General features: G+C 50.3%; 1 protein-coding gene across 15 annotated transcripts in view; it reads left to right on the top strand.

Annotated features, from left to right (window-relative positions):
* LOC120403848 (anoctamin-9-like) overlaps window positions 1–20,780 on the top strand; it is a 106,559-nt gene that overhangs the window by 58,446 nt on the left and 27,333 nt on the right. For 3 of the 15 annotated variants that reach the window (XM_039535657.1, XM_039535671.1, XM_039535658.1), the window contains exons 1-3: window positions 9,963–10,106; window positions 18,612–18,674; window positions 19,097–19,213. In XM_039535657.1, coding sequence (XP_039391591.1) covers window positions 10,101–10,106; window positions 18,612–18,674; window positions 19,097–19,213 — 186 coding nt within the window. In that variant the 5' untranslated portion in view covers window positions 9,963–10,100. Of the gene's footprint in view, window positions 1–9,962; window positions 10,107–17,586; window positions 17,682–17,865; window positions 17,904–18,128; window positions 18,311–18,611; window positions 18,675–19,096; window positions 19,214–19,817; window positions 19,884–20,780 lie in introns of those variants that run through there. The other 12 variants (XM_039535660.1, XM_039535661.1, XM_039535664.1 and 9 more) reach the window with 11 other exon arrangements.

The raw sequence follows: 20,780 nt of genomic DNA on the forward strand, positions 1-20,780 counted from the left end.
GCAAGGAGGAAGGTAGCCAATCGCAGCAGCCAGCAGTTGCTGAAGGAGAAGCAGAGGAGTGGGTTACTGGTAAGTGGCTTTTATTTTCAGGGAGGAAATGTTTCGGGAGAGGAGGGGGGGGTTAGGGCTGCATGCATGCATGCCTAGATGTGGAATAGCCCATTGATGTGGTCTATCACGTAGCGGTAATCGGCTGCAGTAATCTCCTCAAAAGTTTCAGCCAGAGCGTGGGCAATGCGCCTGCGCAGGTTTATAGGGAGAGCCACTGTGGTCCTTGTCCCAGTCAGGCTAATGCGTCCGTGCCACTGTGCCGCGAGGGGTGGGGGGCCCATTGCTGCACACAGGCAAGCTGCATAGGGGCCAGGGCGGAATCCGCATTGCTGTAGAAGACCTTCCCGCTCTTCCCTGGTGACCCGCAGCAGGGAGATATCTTCCAGGAGTAACTCCTGTGGAAAATGTTGGGAGGCTGTTTAGTGCAGATCCCCCCTGCAGCTGTTTGCTGTCCCCAACGCACAGAAACCCCTGCACAGCCCTGAAGCAATCAGTCCCCCTTACTCACCATTTCGTGGCTCCTGTTGTGTTATGTGTGCTCTTATTTGGTATGGGAAAAGTATGCTAAAGTGAAGACTGTAAACTCCTTCAGTGTGTGAGAATTACTGTTTGGATGAGATAATGAACAATGCTACCCTGTTAACTGTTGCCATTTTTGCCTTCCAAAAGTGACCTTGACTGCTGGACTGCCAAGCTCCACCACAGCACAGAGACTACAGAATCTGAGGAAAAAGCCGCGAAAAACCAAGGAAGACATGCTGAAAACAGTTATTGATCACTCTGCTAGAGAGAGTAAACACCTGCAGGAGTGGAGAGAAAGGGAAAACAGGATCCGCCAGAGACATTGGCGGAGAAACGCTGTGGCAAAGAGGAAAAGCACAAACCAGCTGCTAGGCATCCTGGCATGCCAAGTGGACTCTCTCCAGGCACTCGTAGCCATGCAGGCAGAGCAGTCCCGTTCTGCCCCACAGCCCACCCCCCGTCCCAAATTTTATTCTCTTCTGCCCCAATGTCAGCTCCAAACCCCCTTCCCCAGCATCCAGGTTCTTACCACCACCAGCTGCCTCCAACACCTGTACGTTCACCAACCAGCCCTGAGAACTACAACCCTTACCCTCTGCACTCAACCCCCCATCACCATGCAGTATATGCACCCTGAAGTGCAGCAGCCATTGCACAGCACTGCAGACAGAACATATGCAAACTTGTGACTGTACAGTTCACCAACCCACCCCCCTGCCCTAGGTTCCTGAAATGTTGTGTGTCTGTCAATGAAGTTTTTTTCTTTTCAATAAAATAAATCTTGGCTTTGAAAACAGTCTTTATTATTGCAGATAGTGAAAGATACCTTATCCCAGTAAAAGCAGCAAAGAATCCTGTGGCACCTTATAGACTAACAGACGTTTTGCAGCATGAGCTTTCGTGGGTGAATACCCACTTCGTCGGATGCAAGAGTGGAAATTTCCAGGGGCAGGTAAATATAAGCAAGCAAGAAGCAAGCTAGAGATAACGAGGTTAGATCAATCAGGGAGGATGAGGCCCTGTTCTAGCAGTAGAGGTGTGAAAACCAAGGGAGGAGAAACTGGTTCTGTAGTTGGCAAGCCATTCACAGTCTTTGTTTAATCCTAAACTGATGGTGTCAAATTTGCAAATGAACTGAAGCTCAGCAGTTTCTCTTAGAAGTCTGGTCCTAAAGTTTTTTTGCTGGAGGATGGCCACCTTAAGATCTGCTATTGTGTGGCCAGGGAGGTTGAAGTGTTCTCCTACAGGTTTTTGTATATTGCCATTCTGAGGATGGTTTCTGAGGCTATGGATGGCATTGCGTTCTGCAAGAACGTGCAGCCTCAGAAACCATCCTGACATTATAATCAAAGAGGCTGATAAAGGAGGTGCTGTTGTCATTATGAACAGGTCTGACTACCAAAAGGAGGCCGCCAGACAACTCTCCAATACCAAATTTTACAGGCTACTTCCCTCAGATCCCACTGAGGAATACACTAAGAAACTGCACCATCTACTCAGGACACTCCCTACACTAACACCAGAACAAATCAACATACCCTTAGAGCCCCGACCAGGGTTATTCTATCTACTACCCAAGATCCACAAACCCGGAAATCCTGGACGCCCCATCATCTCGGGCATTGGAACTCTCACTGAAGGACTGTCTGGATATGTGGACTCTCTGCTCAGACCCTACGCCACCAGCACTCCCAGCTATCTCCGTGACACTACTGATATCCTGAGGAAACTACAATGCATTGGTGACCTTCCAGAAAACACCATCCTAGCCACCATGGATGTAGAGGCTCTCTACACAAACATCCCACACACTGATGGAATACGAGCTGTCAGGAACAGTATCCCTGATGATGCCACAGCACAACTGGTTGCTGAGCTCTGTGCCTTTATCCTCACACACAACTATTTCAAAATTGATGACAATATATATCTCCAGATCAGTGGCACCGCTATGGGCACCCGCATGGCCCCACAATATGCCAATATTTTTATGGCCGACCTGGAACAACGCTTCCTCAGCTCCCATCCACTCACACCCCTTCTCTACCTATGCTACATTGATGACATCTTCATCATTTGGACTCATGGGAAGGAGACTCTGGAAAAATTCCACCACGATTTCAACAGCTTCCACCCCTCCATCAACCTCAGCCTGGACCAATCTACATGGGAGGTCCACTTCCTAGACACCACGGTGCTAATAAGTGATGGTCACATTAACACCACCCTATACCGAAAACCTACCGACCACTATGCCTACCTTCATGCCTCCAGCTTCCATCCCGGACACACTACAAGATCCATTGTCTACAGCCAAGCACTGAGGTACAACCGTATCTGCTCTAACCCCGCAGACAGAGACCAACACCTAGAAAATCTCCACCAAGCATTCTCAAAACTACAGTACCTGCACGAGGAAATAAGGAAACAGATCAACAGAGCCAGACGTGTACCCAGAAGCCTCCTACTGCAAGACAAACCCAAGAAAGAAACCAACAGGACTCCACTGGCCATCACATACAGTCCCCAGCTAAAGCCCCTCCAACGCATCATCAGGAATCTACAACCCATCCTGGATAATGATCCCACACTTTCACAGGCCTTGGGTGGCAGGCCAGTCCTCGCCCACAGACAACCTGCCAACCTGAAGCATATTCTCACCAGTAACTGCACACCGCACCATAGTAACTCTAGCTCAGGAACCAATCCATGCAACAAACCTCGATGCCAACTCTGCCCACATATCTAACCAGCAACACCATCACAGGACCTAACCAGATCAGCCACACCATCACCGGTTCATTCACCTGCACATCCACCAATGTAATATATGCCATCATATGCCAGCAATGGCCTTCTGCTATGTACATTGGCCAAACTGGACAGTCTCTAAGGAAAAGGATAAATGGACACAAATCAGATATTAGGAATGGCAGTATACAAAAACCTGTAGGAGAACACTTCAACCTCCCTGGCCACACAATAGCAGATCTTAAGGTGGCCATCCTCCAGCAAAAAAACTTTAGGACCAGGCTTCTAAGAGAAACTGCTGAACTTCAGTTCATTTGCAAATTTAACACCATCAGTTTAGGATTAAACAAAGACTGTGAATGGCTTGCCAACTACAGAACCAGTTTCTCCTCCCTTGGTTTTCACACCTCAACTGCTAGAACAGGGCCTCATCCTCCCTGATTGATCTAACCTCGTTATCTCTAGCTTGCTTCTTGCTTGCTTATATTTACCTGCCCCTGGAAATTTCCACTCTTGCATCCGACGAAGTGGGCATTCACCCACGAAAGCTCATGCTGCAAAACGTCTGTTAGTCTATAAGGTGCCACAGGGTTCTTTGCTGCTTTTACAGAACCAGACTAACATGGCTACCTCTCTGATACTTATCCCAGTAAAGAAACAGTCACTGCAAATCATGTTAGGGATAATATAATCCTAACAGTGTAACCACTGCACTTCACTCCTATGCAAGGCAGCAAACATTACTGTTGGCTTTCAGCCTCAAATTCTTCCCTCAAGGCATCCCTAATCCTTGTAGCCCTGTGCTGGGCCTCTCTATTAGCCCTGCTCTCTGGCTGTGCAAATTCAGCCTCCAGGACTTGAACCTCGGTGGTCCATTCCTGACTGAATGTTTCACCCTTCCCTTCACAAATATTATGGAGGGTACAGCATGAGGATATAACCGCGGGGATGCTGCTTTCCCCCAAGTCTAGCTTACCATACAAGGACCTCCAGCGGGCTTTTAAACGCCCAAAAGCACACTCCACAGTCATTCGGCACCGGCTCAGCCTGTAGTTGAACCGGTCCTTGCTCCTGTCAAGCTTCCCTGTATAGGGTTTCATGAGCCAAGGCAGTAACGGGTAAGCGGGGTCTCCAAGGATCACAATGGGCATTTCGACGTCCCCTACTGTGATCTTCCTGTCTGGGAAATAAGTCCCTGCCTGCATCTTCCTGAACAGGCCACTGTTCCGAAAGATGCGTGCATCATGCACCTTTCCAGGCCAGCCTGTGTAAATGTCAATGAAACGCCCACGGTGATCCACAAGCGCCTGGAGAACCATAGAGAAATACCCCTTCCGATTAACGTACTCTGATGCTAGGTGGGGGGTGTGTGTGTGTGCCAGAATAGGAATATGCGTCCCATCTATCGCCCCTCCACAGTTAGGGAAACCCATTTGTGCAAAGCCATCCACAATGTCCTGCACGTTCCCCAGAGTCATGGTCCTTCTTAGCAGGATGCGATTAATTGCCCTGCAAACTTGCATCAACACGATTCCAACGGTCGACTTTCCCACTCCAAACCGACCGGTAGCTGTCTGGAGTTGCCAGCTTCCAGATTGCAATAGCCACCCGCTTTTCCACCATCAGGGCAGCTCTCAATCTCGTGTCCTTGCGCCGCAGGGTGGGGGCGAGCTCAGCACACAGTCCCATGAAAGTGGCTTTTCTCATACGAAAGTTCTGCAGCCACTGCTCATCATCCCAGATTTCCATGACAATGTGATCCCACCACTCAGTGCTTGTTTTCCGAGCCCAAAAGCGGCGTTCAACGGTGCTGAGCATTTCCGTGAATGCCACAAGCACTGTAGTGTCACACGCGGCAGACGACTCGATATCATCGTCGGACTCCTCACTGTCACTTTGGAGCTGAAGGAAGAGCTCAACTGCCAAACGTGTTGTGCTGGCGACACTCATCAGCACAGTCCTCAGCAGCTTGGCCTCCATTTACCACAGAAATCGCGATTCACAGACAGAGAGTAAAAAACAGAAAGAGACTCACAATGGCGCCAAACGTGGCTGGAAAAACTGTGAATGCTGGGACGCGAAGCGATGCACCACGGGGCGTTGGGACAGGAAGCGGAATGACCCGCACCCTTCCGTCCCCTTCCCACAACCCACAGCGCCAAAATGGGACGAGGTGCTCTGTGGGATAGCTGCCCACAATGCACCTCTCCATACAGCGCTGCAAATGCTGCAAGTGTGGCCACACTGCAGCGTTGGTAGCTGTCAGTGTGGCCACATACCAGCGCTGTCCCTACACAGCTGCACGAGCAGCGCTGTAACTCCCAGCGCTGCAACTTGCAAGTGTAGCCAAGCCCTTAAAAAATAACATACACCTCAGTCTAAGCTTCCTCCTGGGCTTGGCTGGTTCTGGGGCTATCCCAGCAATTCTCACCCTTTTGTTCTCTGCATCACAGAGATGGGTTTTGAACTCTTTTGGCTTGGAACTACTGTAATAGGCATTCACCTGGTCTGGCAGCCAGGCTGAGTTAGCAGAATAGTTTTGCATCTCTGACATGGTGCTAACCACAAGAGCTATAACCCAAGGATCAGGTTGAACAGCTATCCAGTATAATATTTCCACCCCTATATATGTGAATGTGCATGTGTGAATGAGAATTATGTGAACTAGTAGGTGGCCAGAGTGAGATAAGTCTTCCAAAAACCACCATCCCCTGACTCCCTGGTCCCCTACAAGGCTTTCAGGCCCTCTCTGCCACCCAATCACCACCCTGTATTTCAGATGGCACACCTTGCACACAGTGCCATACACTCTAAATACTCAAAATATTTTTTTGGGAACGTGGGCAGAGCATTTCCAGGGAAATGCACTTAATATTAAGTCTGTACAGCTCGTGGTGACGTCTCCTTCCATGGGGATGAGAAAGTGCTTTGTTGAAAACAAATGAAGAGATTTCCTTGTCCCTTTTTCCCCCTTCTAGGAAATCTCATACCTCCGCCCTTCCACAATGTATTGGGTTTGTCAGCAGGAGTGGATGAAGGCGGGTCTGGGCCCTCTGCTGGGAGGGGGCCAATGGACTAATAAAGTTGGTTACAAGAATCATTGGGGGTAGGGGGCAGCTGTTGGTAAAGAGAAGGGAGCAGGAGGCAGGATTGGCAGGAGAGTGAATCAGGAGTGCCAGAAGCATCTCAGCAAGTGTGGTAGCTTTGATTTGATGGCAGCCTTCTGGTTGGTTTTGATCCGAGTTTCATTTAAACTTAAACCGTAACTGCTTTTCACAGGCTAGAGGGGGAAAGTTTTGTGGGAGCCTCTGGTTAAAATATTGGCAGCGTGTCACTGTTCACTTATGATTTAAAGTCACTGATAACTATTGCTTTAAAATGCCCCATATAGCATATCAAATAAAATCTGAAATAACACAGCAGGAAGCAGCCAGATTGTCAGCCTGGCCATGTGACGGTGATCAGAGCTTCAGTCAGAGACATGGAGGACAGCAGGAGATTTTCACAGCTTTGAAATTCTGTAATTTTTCACATTACACAAAAAGTCCATTAATAAAAATACAAAGCCAGATTCTCAACTGGCATCAATCAGCAAAAGTCCACTGAGTTCAATGGGGACTACACTCACTTAAACCAGCGGAGGATTGGGCCCACCCAACACACTTTAAAAGAGCTGTGGAAGTCTACTGCTGTTCCCAGTGTCCCTAGCTGCAGCTCTGATTTTTCTGGCCGGATGCATGCCAATGGACTGCAGGCCTGGGATTTGCCCAGCTCCCCAGTCCTACTGATGGAGCGTCGGGACCATTTTTGACATGTTGTTTTATTGTTTCCTTCTTTTCCCCGACTCAGTGAACTTGTCTACAATCATTGGACAGGAATAAAAATCATTTCCTTTAAGCAGGGGACATTTGAAGCCAGTTCAAATCCTCCAATTACCGCTTATCCCTTTCCCTTCTTACCTCCAGGGCCTGGCCCACCATTCCTTCCCCTCCGCGGCTCCTGGAGAATGAGAGGAAGGTTTCTGAGGCTTTGCTGGAGCGGCTCAGACCGCCTACTGCTGGCTAGAGCAGTGGAATGGAGAAAGGGGCAGTGGGGGGCCCAGAGAGAATCAGGACCAAAGCTGGCCTTTGCAACCTACCTTCAGGGGAGGTCCCCAAAGCATCCCATTTGCAGGAAAGTCCCAAGTTTAACATGGCACCATAGGTCTGCTGCTGTCCAAGTCTGCTAATGAAGAAGGGAGGGGAAGAAAAAGCCAGGAGGACTGAGTCCCTCCAAGGATAATTGAGAGAGGAGGGAGGGTAAGCGAGAGTGTTTGGTGGAGTGGGGGGTGTGTGTGGCAAGAATGATTAAGAGGGTGGGGCCAGAAGATGGAATGATGGGTGGGAAGAAGTGGAGGTTAGGTAATAGGTAATAATTGGAGATATACCAATCTCCTAGAACTGGAAGGGACCTCAAAAGGTCATTGAGTCCAGCCCCCTGCCTTCACTAGCAGGACCAATTTTTGCCCTAGATCCCTAAGTGGCCTCCTCAAGGATTGACCTCACAACCCTCAGTTTAGCAGGCCAATGCTCAAACCACTGAGCTATCCCTCCCCTCTCTGAATGATGGCTGAGGAGGATGGAGAGTGAGTGAGGGGACAGGTTAGAGGAAAGACTGAATGAGGAATTGATGGTGTGAGAAAGGGAGAGAGGGATGGGACAGATGAGCGAGTGTGGGAAGGGAAAAGAGACTGGAGGAGGAGAGACAGAGGGTCCAACCCAATTCCCTCTAAGGACAATGGAAAGACTCCCTTTAGGAGTTGGATTAGATCTTGAAAGAGCATGGGTGAAAATGGGGAAGACCTATAGACTGTGAGCTCATTGGGGCAGGGACCTTCCTTTAGTTCTGTGTTTGTGCAGTGCCTGGCACAATGGGGTCCTGGTCCATGACACTGCAGAACAAATACATAACAAAATACCAATACACCTCTACCTTGCTATAACGCTGTCCTCAGGAGCCAAGAAATCTTACCGTGTTATAGGTGAAACCGCCTTATATCGAACTTGCTTTGAGTCACCTGAGTGTGCAGCCCCCCCCCAGCCCCCAGATCACTGCTTTACCGCGTTATATCCGAATTCGTGTTATATCAGGGTAGAGGTGTACTAATACAGAATCTGCAGGCACAGAAAGAAAGGCCAGGGTAAGGGGTGAGATGGAGGGAAAGAACAGGGAAGTCCGAACCATTATTACCTGTTAGAGAAACGTGTGAGTCTGGAGAAGAGAAGACTGAGAGGGGGCATAACAGTTTTCAAGTACAGGAAAGGTTGTTACAAGGAGGAGGGAGAAAAATTGTTCTTAACCTCTGAGGATAGGACAAGAAGCAATGGGCTTAAATTGCAGCAAGGGCAGTTTAGATCAGACATTAGGAAAAACTTCCTAACTGTCAGGGTGGTTAGGCACTGGAATAAATTGCCTAGGGAGGTTGTGGAGTCTCCATCATTGGAGGTTTTTAAGAACAGGTTGGACAAACACTCGTCAGGGACAGTCTTTCTAGGTAATACTAGTCCTGTCTTGAGTGCTGGGGACTGGACCAGGTCACCTATCGAGGTCCCTTCCAGTCCTACACTTCTCTGATTCTCTGAATGAGGGAAAACAGCCGCTGAAAACCCAGAGGAAGAGCTACAGCAAGGCCTAGGGAAAGAAGGAAGCAGGGGAAGAGCACAGGGCGGGCAACAGAGGAAAGGAGGAAGCCAAGGGCTGGGGCCTAGGAGGCTTAGGGCAGAATGGTAGCTACTAATCCAATCCAAGAGCAACAAAACGGGACAAGCTGGAATGGAGGGGATGAGGGCAGGGGCAGCTCTAGACATTTCGCTGCCCCAAGCACGGCAGCATGCCGCGGTGGGGGGCTCTGCAGGTCGCCGGTCCCGCGGCTCCGGTGGACCTCCCGCAGGTGTGCCTGCGGAGGGTCTGCTGGTCCCGCGGCTTCGGTGGACCTCCCGCAGGACCTCCACCAGAGCCGCGGGACCAGTGGACCCTCCGCAGACATGCCGCCAAAGGCTGGCTGCCTGCCTGCCGCCCTCCTGGCGACTGGCAGAGCGCCCCCCCCCCGCGGCATGCCACCCCAAGCACGCGCTTGGCGTGCTGGGAACGGGAGCCGCCCCTGGATGAGGGCCGCGCTCCTCTGCCCAGTGCCTGCTCCCTTTCATGACAGCGGGGCCAACCTTCAGCAAGCCTGGCCACTGACTGGGTGCCCAACTTGAGAGGCATGGGGGAAATCCGGGCCCCATGGAAATCAATGGCAAAACGCTCCTTGACCTCAGCTGGACTAGGGCTTGACGCCTGGAGTCAGGTTCTCCCAAGGGCTGAGCCCTGCCTGCTGCCGCTGAAGTCGGGGTGGGGGGCGCTGGGTGCTCAGCACCCAGGAAAATCAGCCCCCCCCTCCACAAGACACCAGGCTCCCCCGCTGGAAGTGATGGGTGGGACCCTGAGCACCAGGCTCCCTAGGGCAGGGCCTTGCCACTCCCCATCCTCACGCCCCCGGCAGGTGCGGGAGAGGACAGCTCCCTTCCTGCCTCACACCGCGCCGCGCCGCGGGAGGCTGCGTCCCCGCCCGGAAGGAGGGAGAGCCTGGCGCAGCTGCGGAGCCCCTGGGAAACTGCTGAGACGGAGGAAGAGAAACCGAGCACAGCCCGCTCTTCCCTCCCGCAGCCCGGGCTCCGCGATCTGCCTCGGGATCCGCACAGCCCCGGCCCCGATCTCGGGAGAGGGCAGACTGGTTCTGCTCCGGGCTCTCCACGATGGAGGTAAGACCGCTCGGCGCCTGTTGTTCAAAGTCTCTGGACCTTGCAAAGTCCGATCCGATTCCCAATCCAGCTTCAGACCCCCCACCCCCACCACAGTCCCCGGAGCAACGCGATCCGCTCTGGGAACGCATCCCGCAAACGGAGTTCCCCTTTCCGGCACTCCGCGGCATGGCAGTTTCACGGTTTCCCAGGGCATCTGCCCAGAGCTGTTGGGAGATCTAAATCCCCAACGGTGCCGAGCAGTTTTGCTTACAGACTCCGCTTACGTTCAAATGATGTGGACTTCGGTTTGCTGGAGGGAGGGGGAATCAAAGAAAGAAAGGCGGGATGGGAAGCAACCATTGGCCTCTAGAGAAATACATTTTATTGAAACTTGGGCTCAGATCTTCAGTGCAGGGCTCTGCTGACTTCTGTGGAGAGTCGCCCATTTACATCAGCGGAGGATCTGGCCTTTGAGCTTTTATGAACCTGCTGAAACACACTAAGGTGAGGGGGAAAGGCCCACTTAGCTAAAAGGAGAAGTTAGATATTTTGTTTCTGTAGAAAGAAAGAAAGAAAGAAAGAAAGAAAGAAAGAAAGAAAGAAAGATCAGGCATTTTCCTTAGTCCAAAACAACTCTTGGAATCTCCCAAGAAGACTGGAATGAATGGGAAATATACAAATGGATTATGTGTCAATTCAACTGAAGTTTCCTCAGAATTTGGAATTTCTTGAGGCTGAGTGGAGGTGGTGTGGTGATAAACTGTTTGTTGCAAATGATTCTTAAAGATCAGAGACATTAATTTTCATTGTGACATTCGGGTACCAAAACAGCCGTAAACCATCCTGAATGTAAAGAAAAAAAATAAATGGGACCTAATAATCCTACAGACTTCACTCACGTGAATAGCCCTTATCAGTGTAGTGTGAGCAGTCCCATGGGCCTACGCACAGGAGCTCTGTGGCCTATAGCAAGGTGATGGGGCCTGCTGAGCATCCTCTGAAGGCCCGTGGTAGATGTGCTAGAGATAATGGAGATGTGGTACATGTGAAAGGGGGATGCCTGCTAGCACATGTGTGAGAGTTCAGCCTTGGAGGAGAATATTTCAGGATTCTGCGGATGGGGCTTGTGCAGGTTAAAGCTAACAGTGAGGTAGGGGGATTACATGTTTCCTCACCTTCTCCCAGGTCCTGGAGCTGATCAGCTGCTCTTCCAATCTGGGTAGAGCTTTACCAAATTCACGGTTAATTTTGGTCAATGTCACAGTCGTGGGATTTCATGATTCCAGCTATTTAAATCTGGAATATCACAGTGTTGTAATTGTAGGGGTCCTGACCCAAAAAGGAGTAGGTTTTTTTTTTTTGCAGTACTGTTACCCTTACTTCCGTGCTGCTGCTGGCGGAGGTGCTTCCTTCAGAGCTGGGCAGTTGGAGAGCGGTGGCTGCTGGCCGGGAGCCCAGCTCTGAAGGCAGAGCTGCTGCCAGCAGCAGCACAGAAGTAAGAATGGCGAGGTATGGTATTGCCACCCTTGCTTTTGTGCTGCTCTTGATGGGGTGCTGCCTTCAGAGCTGCGTACCCGGCCAACAGCCACCGCCCTCCGGCTGCCCAGCTCTGAAGGCAGCGCAGAAGTAAGGGTGGCAATACTGTGACCCCCCCCCTAAAATAATCTTGCAACCCCCCTACAGCTCCCTTTTGGGTCAAGACCCCCAGTTTGAGAAACGCTGGTCTCCCCTGTGAAATCTGTATAGTGTATGGTAAAAGCACACAAAAGGCCAGATTTCATGGGAGGAGACCAGATTTCACAGTCCGAGACACGTTTTTTCATGGCTGTGAATTTGTTAGGGCCCTAAATATGGGGCAGGGAAGAGACACGATAGCTTCTGTTAAAGGCAAGAATTAGGGCTGACATTTTACACAGACCTTAGCCAATTCAGAGTTATGATTGCCACAGCCACCCTAATCCAACCTCCTCGACTGCACATAGGGCCAAATCCTGGGTCCCTCTCTGGAACAGCTCCGCCCCCTAGGGCAAGCATTCCTCCCACAGCCCTCCATATCTCGCCATTCCCAGCCCATCTATTCCGGCTGGCAATGAGGCTGGAGTTAGCCCAATAGGGCACATAATATTTTATTTGCTATTTATTGATTATTTCTATACTGACTAACTTTAGCAGGAAACTGATGCCTGGGGCATTTCCCACTCTAAGCTGCTTGTAAGGCCTCGGAAACATGGGTCTGCCCTAACCGGGAGTGTAAATGACCTGGAGAAGTTCTCTGGTGTCGTTCTGTTAATGTAAAACTGTTCTCTGAGCCATGGGATGCTACGATTCAGGTGTGACTCCAGAAAAACAGATGCACAGCAGCTGATCAGGACCCAGGGCTGCGGGGATAGATTAGGCTGTCCCACTGAAATAGCCTTCAGGCAGCTCAGGAGAGGGCCAGTGAACGAAAGGCAGCCAGAAGGAGAGTGGGGCAAGAGGGAATCAGAGAGGGAAGCCTGAGCAAAGGAAGTGAGACAGTTGGGCGGCTACACTAGCCTTTTCCACTTAACGTTGCTCACCATTCCTGTCCCTGCTAGAGCTGCACCAGGGGCAGAAACGTAGAACACCACTGTAGACAGGCCACAGCTGTTTTCTATTATCTAACCCTGCTCAGAGCATATCTAGACACATGGTGGCCAGCACACCTGTAGCGACTAGCCCTTCGTCTGTGCACCCACTGGTGCAGCTGAAACGTTGGTCCGCACAGTGGGGTATCTTAGCAGAATATGTCACACAGAGATAAGGCTGAGAGGGAACCAGAGAGGGTGAGCCTTAGAGAGGCAGCAGGCCAGATGCATCAGGGCACCCTCAGATGGTGTGAAGACACTGTGCTCCTATGCCCCCCTTCTCCCTTGTCTGGCGCAGGGGCTGTGGCTGAGTAAAGAGGCACGTTGCTAGGCTGCATGCCCTGGCACTCCCAATGGCCACTGGCAGCCAGTGCAAGCTGGAGCAGTCTTCAGGCTGCTGTAACTTGCAGCATGGGAACCAGACTGGTGCAGAGCAGCCTGAGGATCTGGGAGGCACAAAGAGGGCTTAAAGCCCCTCACACCCCTCCCCTGTATTTTCTAGGGGTTAAAGCTGAGGTTTGGCTGCCAGCTACTCCTGAGCTCTGTTCCCAGCTGTGCCATTAATTCACTGTGTGGCCTAAGGGAGGGCTGTAGTGGCAATTTCAGGGCTCCAAGAGCTCCCTGCCAGCACTGTGGGAAGGCAGGAGGAGGTGGGGGGAGGGAGGTCTGGGCTTTGAAGCCAGTAAATGCAGGGGCACGCGCATATGTAGTCAAAGTCAAGTGGTGCCCTCTTGTCCACTCCCCAAACACCAGAGCATCAGCTGTGTTACAGGGCACAGAGCCTCAGTTACAGGAGCTGCCCCAGTGGGCATGGTGGGCAGACGAGTTCTTCTGGTTCTAGCACACGGGCTGAGTGCTGCTTATGCAAGCAAGTGTGACGTAAGATTCCAGTTCCAATCACTGAGTGGAGGACCAGGAAGTTAGAGAACATTAACAAGGAAGGAACTGAAAGTTTCATGTGGAATAAGGGACGAACTCCAATGCTTGTATTGCTGAAACCTCCCTCACATTCATCTGAGCAGTGTGGTTTGTTTTAAATGGTTCTGTAATCCCAGGTCACGCATCCCAGGTCATTCATTGGCAACTTGAGTTGTTTGCACACGGATCCCGAATGAGAGCCACCAATATGCAGGAGGCAGATCTGCTGGCCAATATTCATCGTGAGAGCACATATACAGATCGGTAATTAGTCCAGCAGAAGCTCCTGAATTTGAGCCTCGTTAATTTGCTGGATGTGTCACATGCCATCCCAGTTTAATGACTGCGGACAGTGAGGGCAAGCAACTGTCTATGACTGATGCTCTCCACTGCTGAGTCTGCAGTCATTGCTATTGGACCAGCACTTCCATTCCGAATGGCTCCCTCAGCCCTTCAAGCCTTTGTTTCTGGCTGCTCTTTCATTGCCTCAACAAACCTCATGTTGTGACAAATGAGCAACTCAGCATAAACAAGAGATGGAAGCAGAAGCCAGGGGCTGCTCCACAGACGTCAATGGAGTTGAACTTGCTCACACCACATCTGGATTTGGTGCACAGATTTTTGTGGAAGCATTTCTGAAAGTATCAGTAGTTCATGGAAGGGGTAAATTCTTCTCCTTTACATTGGTGTGATCACATGGAGGCCAATGGGATTGCAGTGGTGCAAGTGAGAGCAGATTTAGACCTGCAGTGTCAACCATACCTGTAAGGCCCATTGGAAAGAGCGTAGGGCCTCTGAGATGGGATTTTGGTTCAGACCTAAGTCCTGAACTTTCTGGGAGAGGTTCTGAATCCAGACCTGAATTTCACAAGTGGCTCCTGTCTTTATACACACTGAAACCAAAACCCTAGATCAGGGGTCAGCAACCTTTCAGAAGTGCTGTTCCGAGTCTTCATTTATTCACTTTAATTTAAGGTTTTGCGTGCCAGTAATACATTTTAATGTTTTTAGAAGGTCTCTTTCTATAAGTCTATAATATATAACTAAACTGTTGTTGTATGTAAAGTAAATAAGGTTTTTTAAATGTTTAAGAAGCTTCATTTAAAATTAAATTAAAATGCAGAGGCCCCCGGACCGGTGGCCAGGACCCGGGCAGTGTGAGCGCCACTGAAAATCAGCTCTCGTGCCACCTTCTGCACACGTGCCATAGGTTGCCTACCCCTGCCCTAGATCTAAACCCTGCTGAACCTTGGAGCATTTGAAATGCAGATTGCAATTTTGTCATTTGAGCCCCTTGCTAGTTTTTTAAGGTCCCCTTGGCCATACCCCTATCAAACAAGCTATGGTTTGCTGCAGAGGTGGTATGTGTGCAGTAAAGAACCCCTATACCACAGAGCTGTAAGAAACTGGCCATGCATTATGTACTGAACATGCAGCCAGTCTAGGTTGATTTGCTCCTCTTCTATTTCCTACACACTTCCATAAGTGACACTGCTTTCGAGGACATTGAGTATAAATTGAATGCACTTTGTCTTTGAAGGCATGAAGGTGATGGATTTAATTTACCTTTGAATGGATTCATCCCCTGCTATCCCTAATTAGGGCTTTGAATGGTGACACCCAAGTATGCGTGAATCATTCTGCAGAGGAGCAAATACCTGTTTTTCTGCCAAGCATAATGTTAGTGCTGTCACTTGTCATTACTTCACAGTGTCTTTCAGAGTGTGGAGATACTCACATGGATGCTGAAGCATGGTAGGCAATCTGCCTGTTCTGCTCGATCTCTGGATAGTGCAGCTACCCCTGTTTGTCACTTTCACAATTTAAAATAAACATCAAAGACTGTCTTGCTGCTCAGGGCTGTGGACTCATCAGTGAGAAGAGCGCATTAACTGCCACTGTGCTCAGGAGTTTGCTTGCAGATTTCCTTCTGCACATCACAGACAATGAGTCAAATCACGTCTTTAGTCCTGCATCTTGAAGGCAGACCAATCCCAGTCATATCCTGCTGTAAATAAGCACAGATCCATGAAGCTTTGCCTATGTACAGTGCCTGAGAATATGGCCTCGATTCTTACCACCACTCCTATTTTCAAGTTCCAATACGCCAAAAGGATCCATAAGATTTGCTTAAATAACCAGATGGCAGATAAATCTGGTATATGGAGGGCAAACTTCTCCTCTCAAGTCTGTGTGGCAGTATTCAGCCTCAGGCGCTGCTCTAGCCATTTCGCTGCCCCAAGCACGGTGGCACGCCGCGGGGGGCACTCTGCCGGTCACCGGTCCTGCGGCTCCGGTGGACCTCCCACAGACGTGCCTGCGGAGGGTCTGCTGGTCCTGCAGCTCTGGTCGACCTCCCGCAGGCGTGCCTGCGGATGCTCCACCAGAGCCGCGGGACTAGCGGACCCTCCGCAGGAACGCCTGCGGGAGGTCCACTGGAGCCGCCTGCCGCCCTCCCGGCGACCGGCAGAGCGCCCCCCGCAACATGCCGCCCCAAGCACGCGCTTGGCGTGCTGGGGCCTGGAGCCGCCCCTACTCAGCCGGGGCGTGCTGCTCTCTGTATGGGCCTGATCCAACGCCCATTGGAGGCAATGAGACTCTTTCCATTAACTTTCATGGGTTTTGACCCAGGCTGCACATATCACTGAGAGGTCCACTTAGAATTTCCTCTCTCCCCATACTGCAGCCAGCGGTAGATGCGCATGTCAGGAACTCAGCAGGCAGAAACCCAGCAAATCTGAGAGGAGAATTTTGCCCCGCCTCTTCAGAACAAGTGATCACAGATTTTCTCCAAGGTTGGCCCTGTCCCCTTATCAGAAAGGAGCCATGTGAGCCACAGATTGTGCTTCACTCAGTTCTTTCATAAAGATTTACAATGACCTTCCCGCTGTGACTGAAAACAAATGCCATTCTCTGGCTAGCACTCTTCTTCTTCCTTAAGAGCAGCACCACTCAAACACACATTGCAGCCAAGTTTCTGGTTGGCCTCTTTGTTTCCACCCCCACATCTAAGCTGTCTGCCCAGCTCGAAACACTGTCACAATGACCAGGCTGAGGCCGTGCTGGAAAACAAACGTGGCGCACTACAAGACACTGACTGGTGCAGGGAGCCACATGCTGTTAGACGACATCTGGGGCCAGATCCTCAGCTGGCATAAATTGGCACAGTTCAGTTGAAGTTAACAGAACTCTGCTGATTTACACCAGCCAAGGAGCTGGAGGTTCCTTTCCTGATTTTCCCAGGTTGCCCTGGGAGGGGCTGCATCTCTGGACCCCTGCTGGCCTTTTCAAGGTTATTAAAGGGTTTGATAATGATCCATCATGGTTTTCTCTTTCCCTGCTATGTAGACTCACAAATATCTCAGGCCACAGGAAGCAAGAGCTACTGGCTGCTTATGAACAGCGTATGCTAATCATCACACTATTGACTAGGAGTCGCTGGAGCTGGTTATATTTTCCCTAGAGATGCTGTACACTTGCAGTCCTTAAGGAAGGTTACAAATGTAAAGTCTACAGGACAGAGCACAGTGTGAGTGACTCAGTCTCTAGCACTAGTCACCTTGCCCTGAAACTAACCCTCTCCACCCCCATGGCATTATAGTATACGAGAATACTTAACCTCTGTGCAGTGCTTTGCACTTCAGTGCAACCACTAACTCATCCTCAGAACACTCCAGTGATGTGGAAAAATATTACTGTCACCCCAGCTGAGATGGAAATGTGCAGTGACTTCCTCAAGGCCAGATGACAGTCAGTGACAGAGCATTAGTATTCAGAAGACTCTATCTCCCAACTACCACATATACTGCAGGCCAATTAAAACCAACCTCTAAGGTCAATTATATCCTCAATCACACCTGTACAACCTGATTGTCTTCAGATTCTGCCCCCAGCAACACCTGTCCAGCCCTCTTGCTTCCAAGGGCTTTTCTTGCACATGAGGAAAGTGGCAAGCAATTCTCTTGATGATACACAAGCAGGAAGAGAATCCAGCTCACTCCTCTCTCTTAGCTTTGGCAGCTGTGCAGGGCTAACTGAAGGAAGAAGCAGTCATAACTAAAGCCAGCAGGTATGAATGAAATATACAGAGAAAGCAGATCTGCTGACCTTTCTTACACAAACAGTTTCGGAGGAGAAGTGAACTTTAAGCAGCGTGACTAATCATTTGAAAATGCATGCGCAAAGGTGAACCTTAATCCACTTCTGCCTGCTTAAACAATCTGCATCCCTTATCCCTGCTTTCTCTTCTCCAGGTCAGCCAACAAGTAACCAGAAGCAAAGCCAGAAAAATGTAAATAGATCTTTTCCCTCCCTCTCTGCTTCCTTCCTATGTAGTTTAATTGGATCCCATGTGTTCAGATAGCACCTCAGTGCAATCAATCAGCTCCTCGGTCTCTCCTCCTGATCCTTTTTTCCTGCAGTTCAATCACATGCCTCTCCGATGGGGCTTCCTGTCACCTTGTTTATACTTCCTGCCATATCTCTGAAATACTTCCCAGCTAGAATTTTCTCTGGAGCTGCAGTTTGGATGCATGATTTGGTTTTCATTTTCTGTCCTAACCTAGTGTGTAGTGTTGCTGGGTGCCCTTAAACAGCTTCTCTCTTCCACTTCCTGTGGTGGCTGCTTTCCAGAAGCAGTTAGGGGTAAATCTTTGTGTAGTCAGCAAAGTCCTTGGGGATGAAAGACTCTGTACCTTGGTAAGAGTTCTTATTATTTCTGTACTTAACAGAAAAGGGGGACCTCTCTAAGCTATAATATGGTGTGAAATCCTGGGCACCTGCTCTTCCCAACTGGAACTGGTTCCCCTTCTCATTTAAGAACTTCCCCCCATTACTTAAAGCAGGAGGATGCAGGTTCTAACCCAGGAGACCTTAATTATAGGCATATTTCCTGCATTCCCAGAGTGTGGGTTAGGACACTAGGTACGTGTGTGAGATGATGCCATCCCATGGAATGTTCCATGCCCTCTCCTTTTTCATTCTCTCCCTCTTGCTGCAGGATAAAATTGAGCTAAGAGAAAATTGCTCCTGGAAGTCAGAAGAGACGAAGCCCTTGGTCCCGGTGAGTTACGATCCTCCTGTCCAGTGCTGCAGCAGCCCTTACATTCAAGCTATGGTGTGAGCACACCACAGCCCCACGTGACATCAAATTGCAGATCCACACCACAGTCTGACTGCTTCTCCCTCCCTGTTCAACTACTGCTGCAAAAGTCTCCAGGGCATCCTCACCAGCCCACTGGGAGACACTCCCCATCCTGATCTCCCTGCTCTGACTTTGTGGACAGAGTAACCAGTACTCCCAGCAACAATGGGAGCCCCCCGCCCCAAGCCCTCACCCTTTTCCCGCTGGGAAGGAATCCTAGGGGCCCTCCAGACTGGCCTGATGAGATAGAGTCCAGTCTCTGCACACACGAAGGAAGCTGTAAGGATATCCCTTGCAATGCCACCACCAGCTGATTTCATTGGACTGTTTCCTTTGGCCAGAACCAGATGAAGTGGGACTTCATCCTAGTATGTGACAAACACAAGTCTGACCGCGAGAAGGATGCTAAGAGGAAGGAATTCTTGGACAAGTTGGAAGAGAAAGGATTTATCATCGAGGTGAGATTAACTAGGGGTGGGCAGGTCCCTGACTACACAGGATCACTGACTGAGCTGGATGACTCCACCCTTAGTGCTCTCAGCGATTTGTGTCACAGAACCTGGAAAAGTTCTGTTAGATCTTAGGGAGTTGGCTCTGTGAGCTCAGGGGAAATAGCCGGCACGAAAGACTCACAAAAGCTTCCCCTCCCCTCTTGCCCTCGGGCCGGCCAGGTCATGGTTCCTCCCCCAGCCCCTTTTTTAAGAAATCAGAAGAAATCCCATCCTGATATCACAGTCCAAGATCCTGACTGTTTGTGTCACATAATCAGCCTGTTCGGAGCAGCAGGTGCAGATGTTAGGTACCACCTAAAATGATTTCCAGACAGATGGTGTGCAACTTTAGTGTGATCACCTGCCCCTGGAAGCCTAGACAGCACTGCCCCCTGCTCCCCCTGGAAGCTGAGTCACCTTCTGGGTTTATAGCTTTACAGATGGCAGGCCAGAGCTTCAGCTGATGTAAGTCACCACAGTTCCACTGTAATCAACACAGTTTCATTGTCTTACACCAGCTGAGGATATGGTCTGTAGTCAGGCAATTCCAGGGTTCCTCACCATCCACACCATGGGACACCACTAGATGTTTCCTCCTAGAAGTGACAATCCAGGGTTCCTTCTTCACTGCTCTAAGGTGCTTGGGTGCTCATTCCCATCAAACGTACGTTGGGCTTGGTTCTCTACACAAAGCAAGACCTTGCTTTTGTGCTCTTTAGTGCATGAGCCCATTCTCCACCTCCTCCATACCAGGAGGGCTAGTTCAGACCCATTCCAGGAGCAGCAACGGTTGAGGGCATAAGGAAGGCCAATAACAGCTGTAAAGAATTCTGTACCTGGTTTTCTCAGCCACTTGTAGCCTCCCTGCTCATTCAAGACTGAGCTTTCCCTCCAGCGAATTCTAATGCTGCCCTGCAGGGACCACCTTCTCCGGGGATGAGGGCAATCTAAGCTCTTTGATCATTCAGTCCTGGGCTTTCACTCTGCCCCCAAACCTTTTTCATCAGTGGAACCTCTGACCCTGTTCTGGATGGACCCCTCTCTCCTGGAGTGAGAAGGGTTACTGAGGTGTGTTTATATGGGAGGTCAGACTACTGGACTAGATGATTTAGGGGTCCCCACTGGCCTTAAAATCTATTTGTCCAAGCGACACAGATCTCTTCCTGCCCTCAGAGGCAACACCAACCCTTTCCTGGCTGTATTACTTCTTTGTCTGGCCCTATCAAGATACAAAGTCCCTTTGTCTACACCAGCGTCTCTCAAACTGTGGCCCAGGGCCGAAGCTGAAGTCCAAGCCCCCTGCCTGGGCCAAAGCTGACTGCCTGGGGCTGAAGCCCTTGGGCTCAGACTTCAGTCCCCCTCTCCTGGGGTCGTGTCGTAATTTTTGTTGTTAGAAGGGGGTTGTGGTGCAATGAAGTTTGAGAACCCCTTAAAATGCTACAGCTGTAGCGCTTCAATGCAGACACTCTACAGCGATGGGAGGGGTCTCCCATCATGCTAGTTTTCCATCTCCCTGAGAGGCTGTTGCTATGTT

The sequence above is a fragment of the Mauremys reevesii genome, linkage group 4, assembly GCF_016161935.1.
Source record: "Mauremys reevesii isolate NIE-2019 linkage group 4, ASM1616193v1, whole genome shotgun sequence".
NCBI classification, from domain to species: Eukaryota; Metazoa; Chordata; order Testudines; family Geoemydidae; genus Mauremys; species Mauremys reevesii.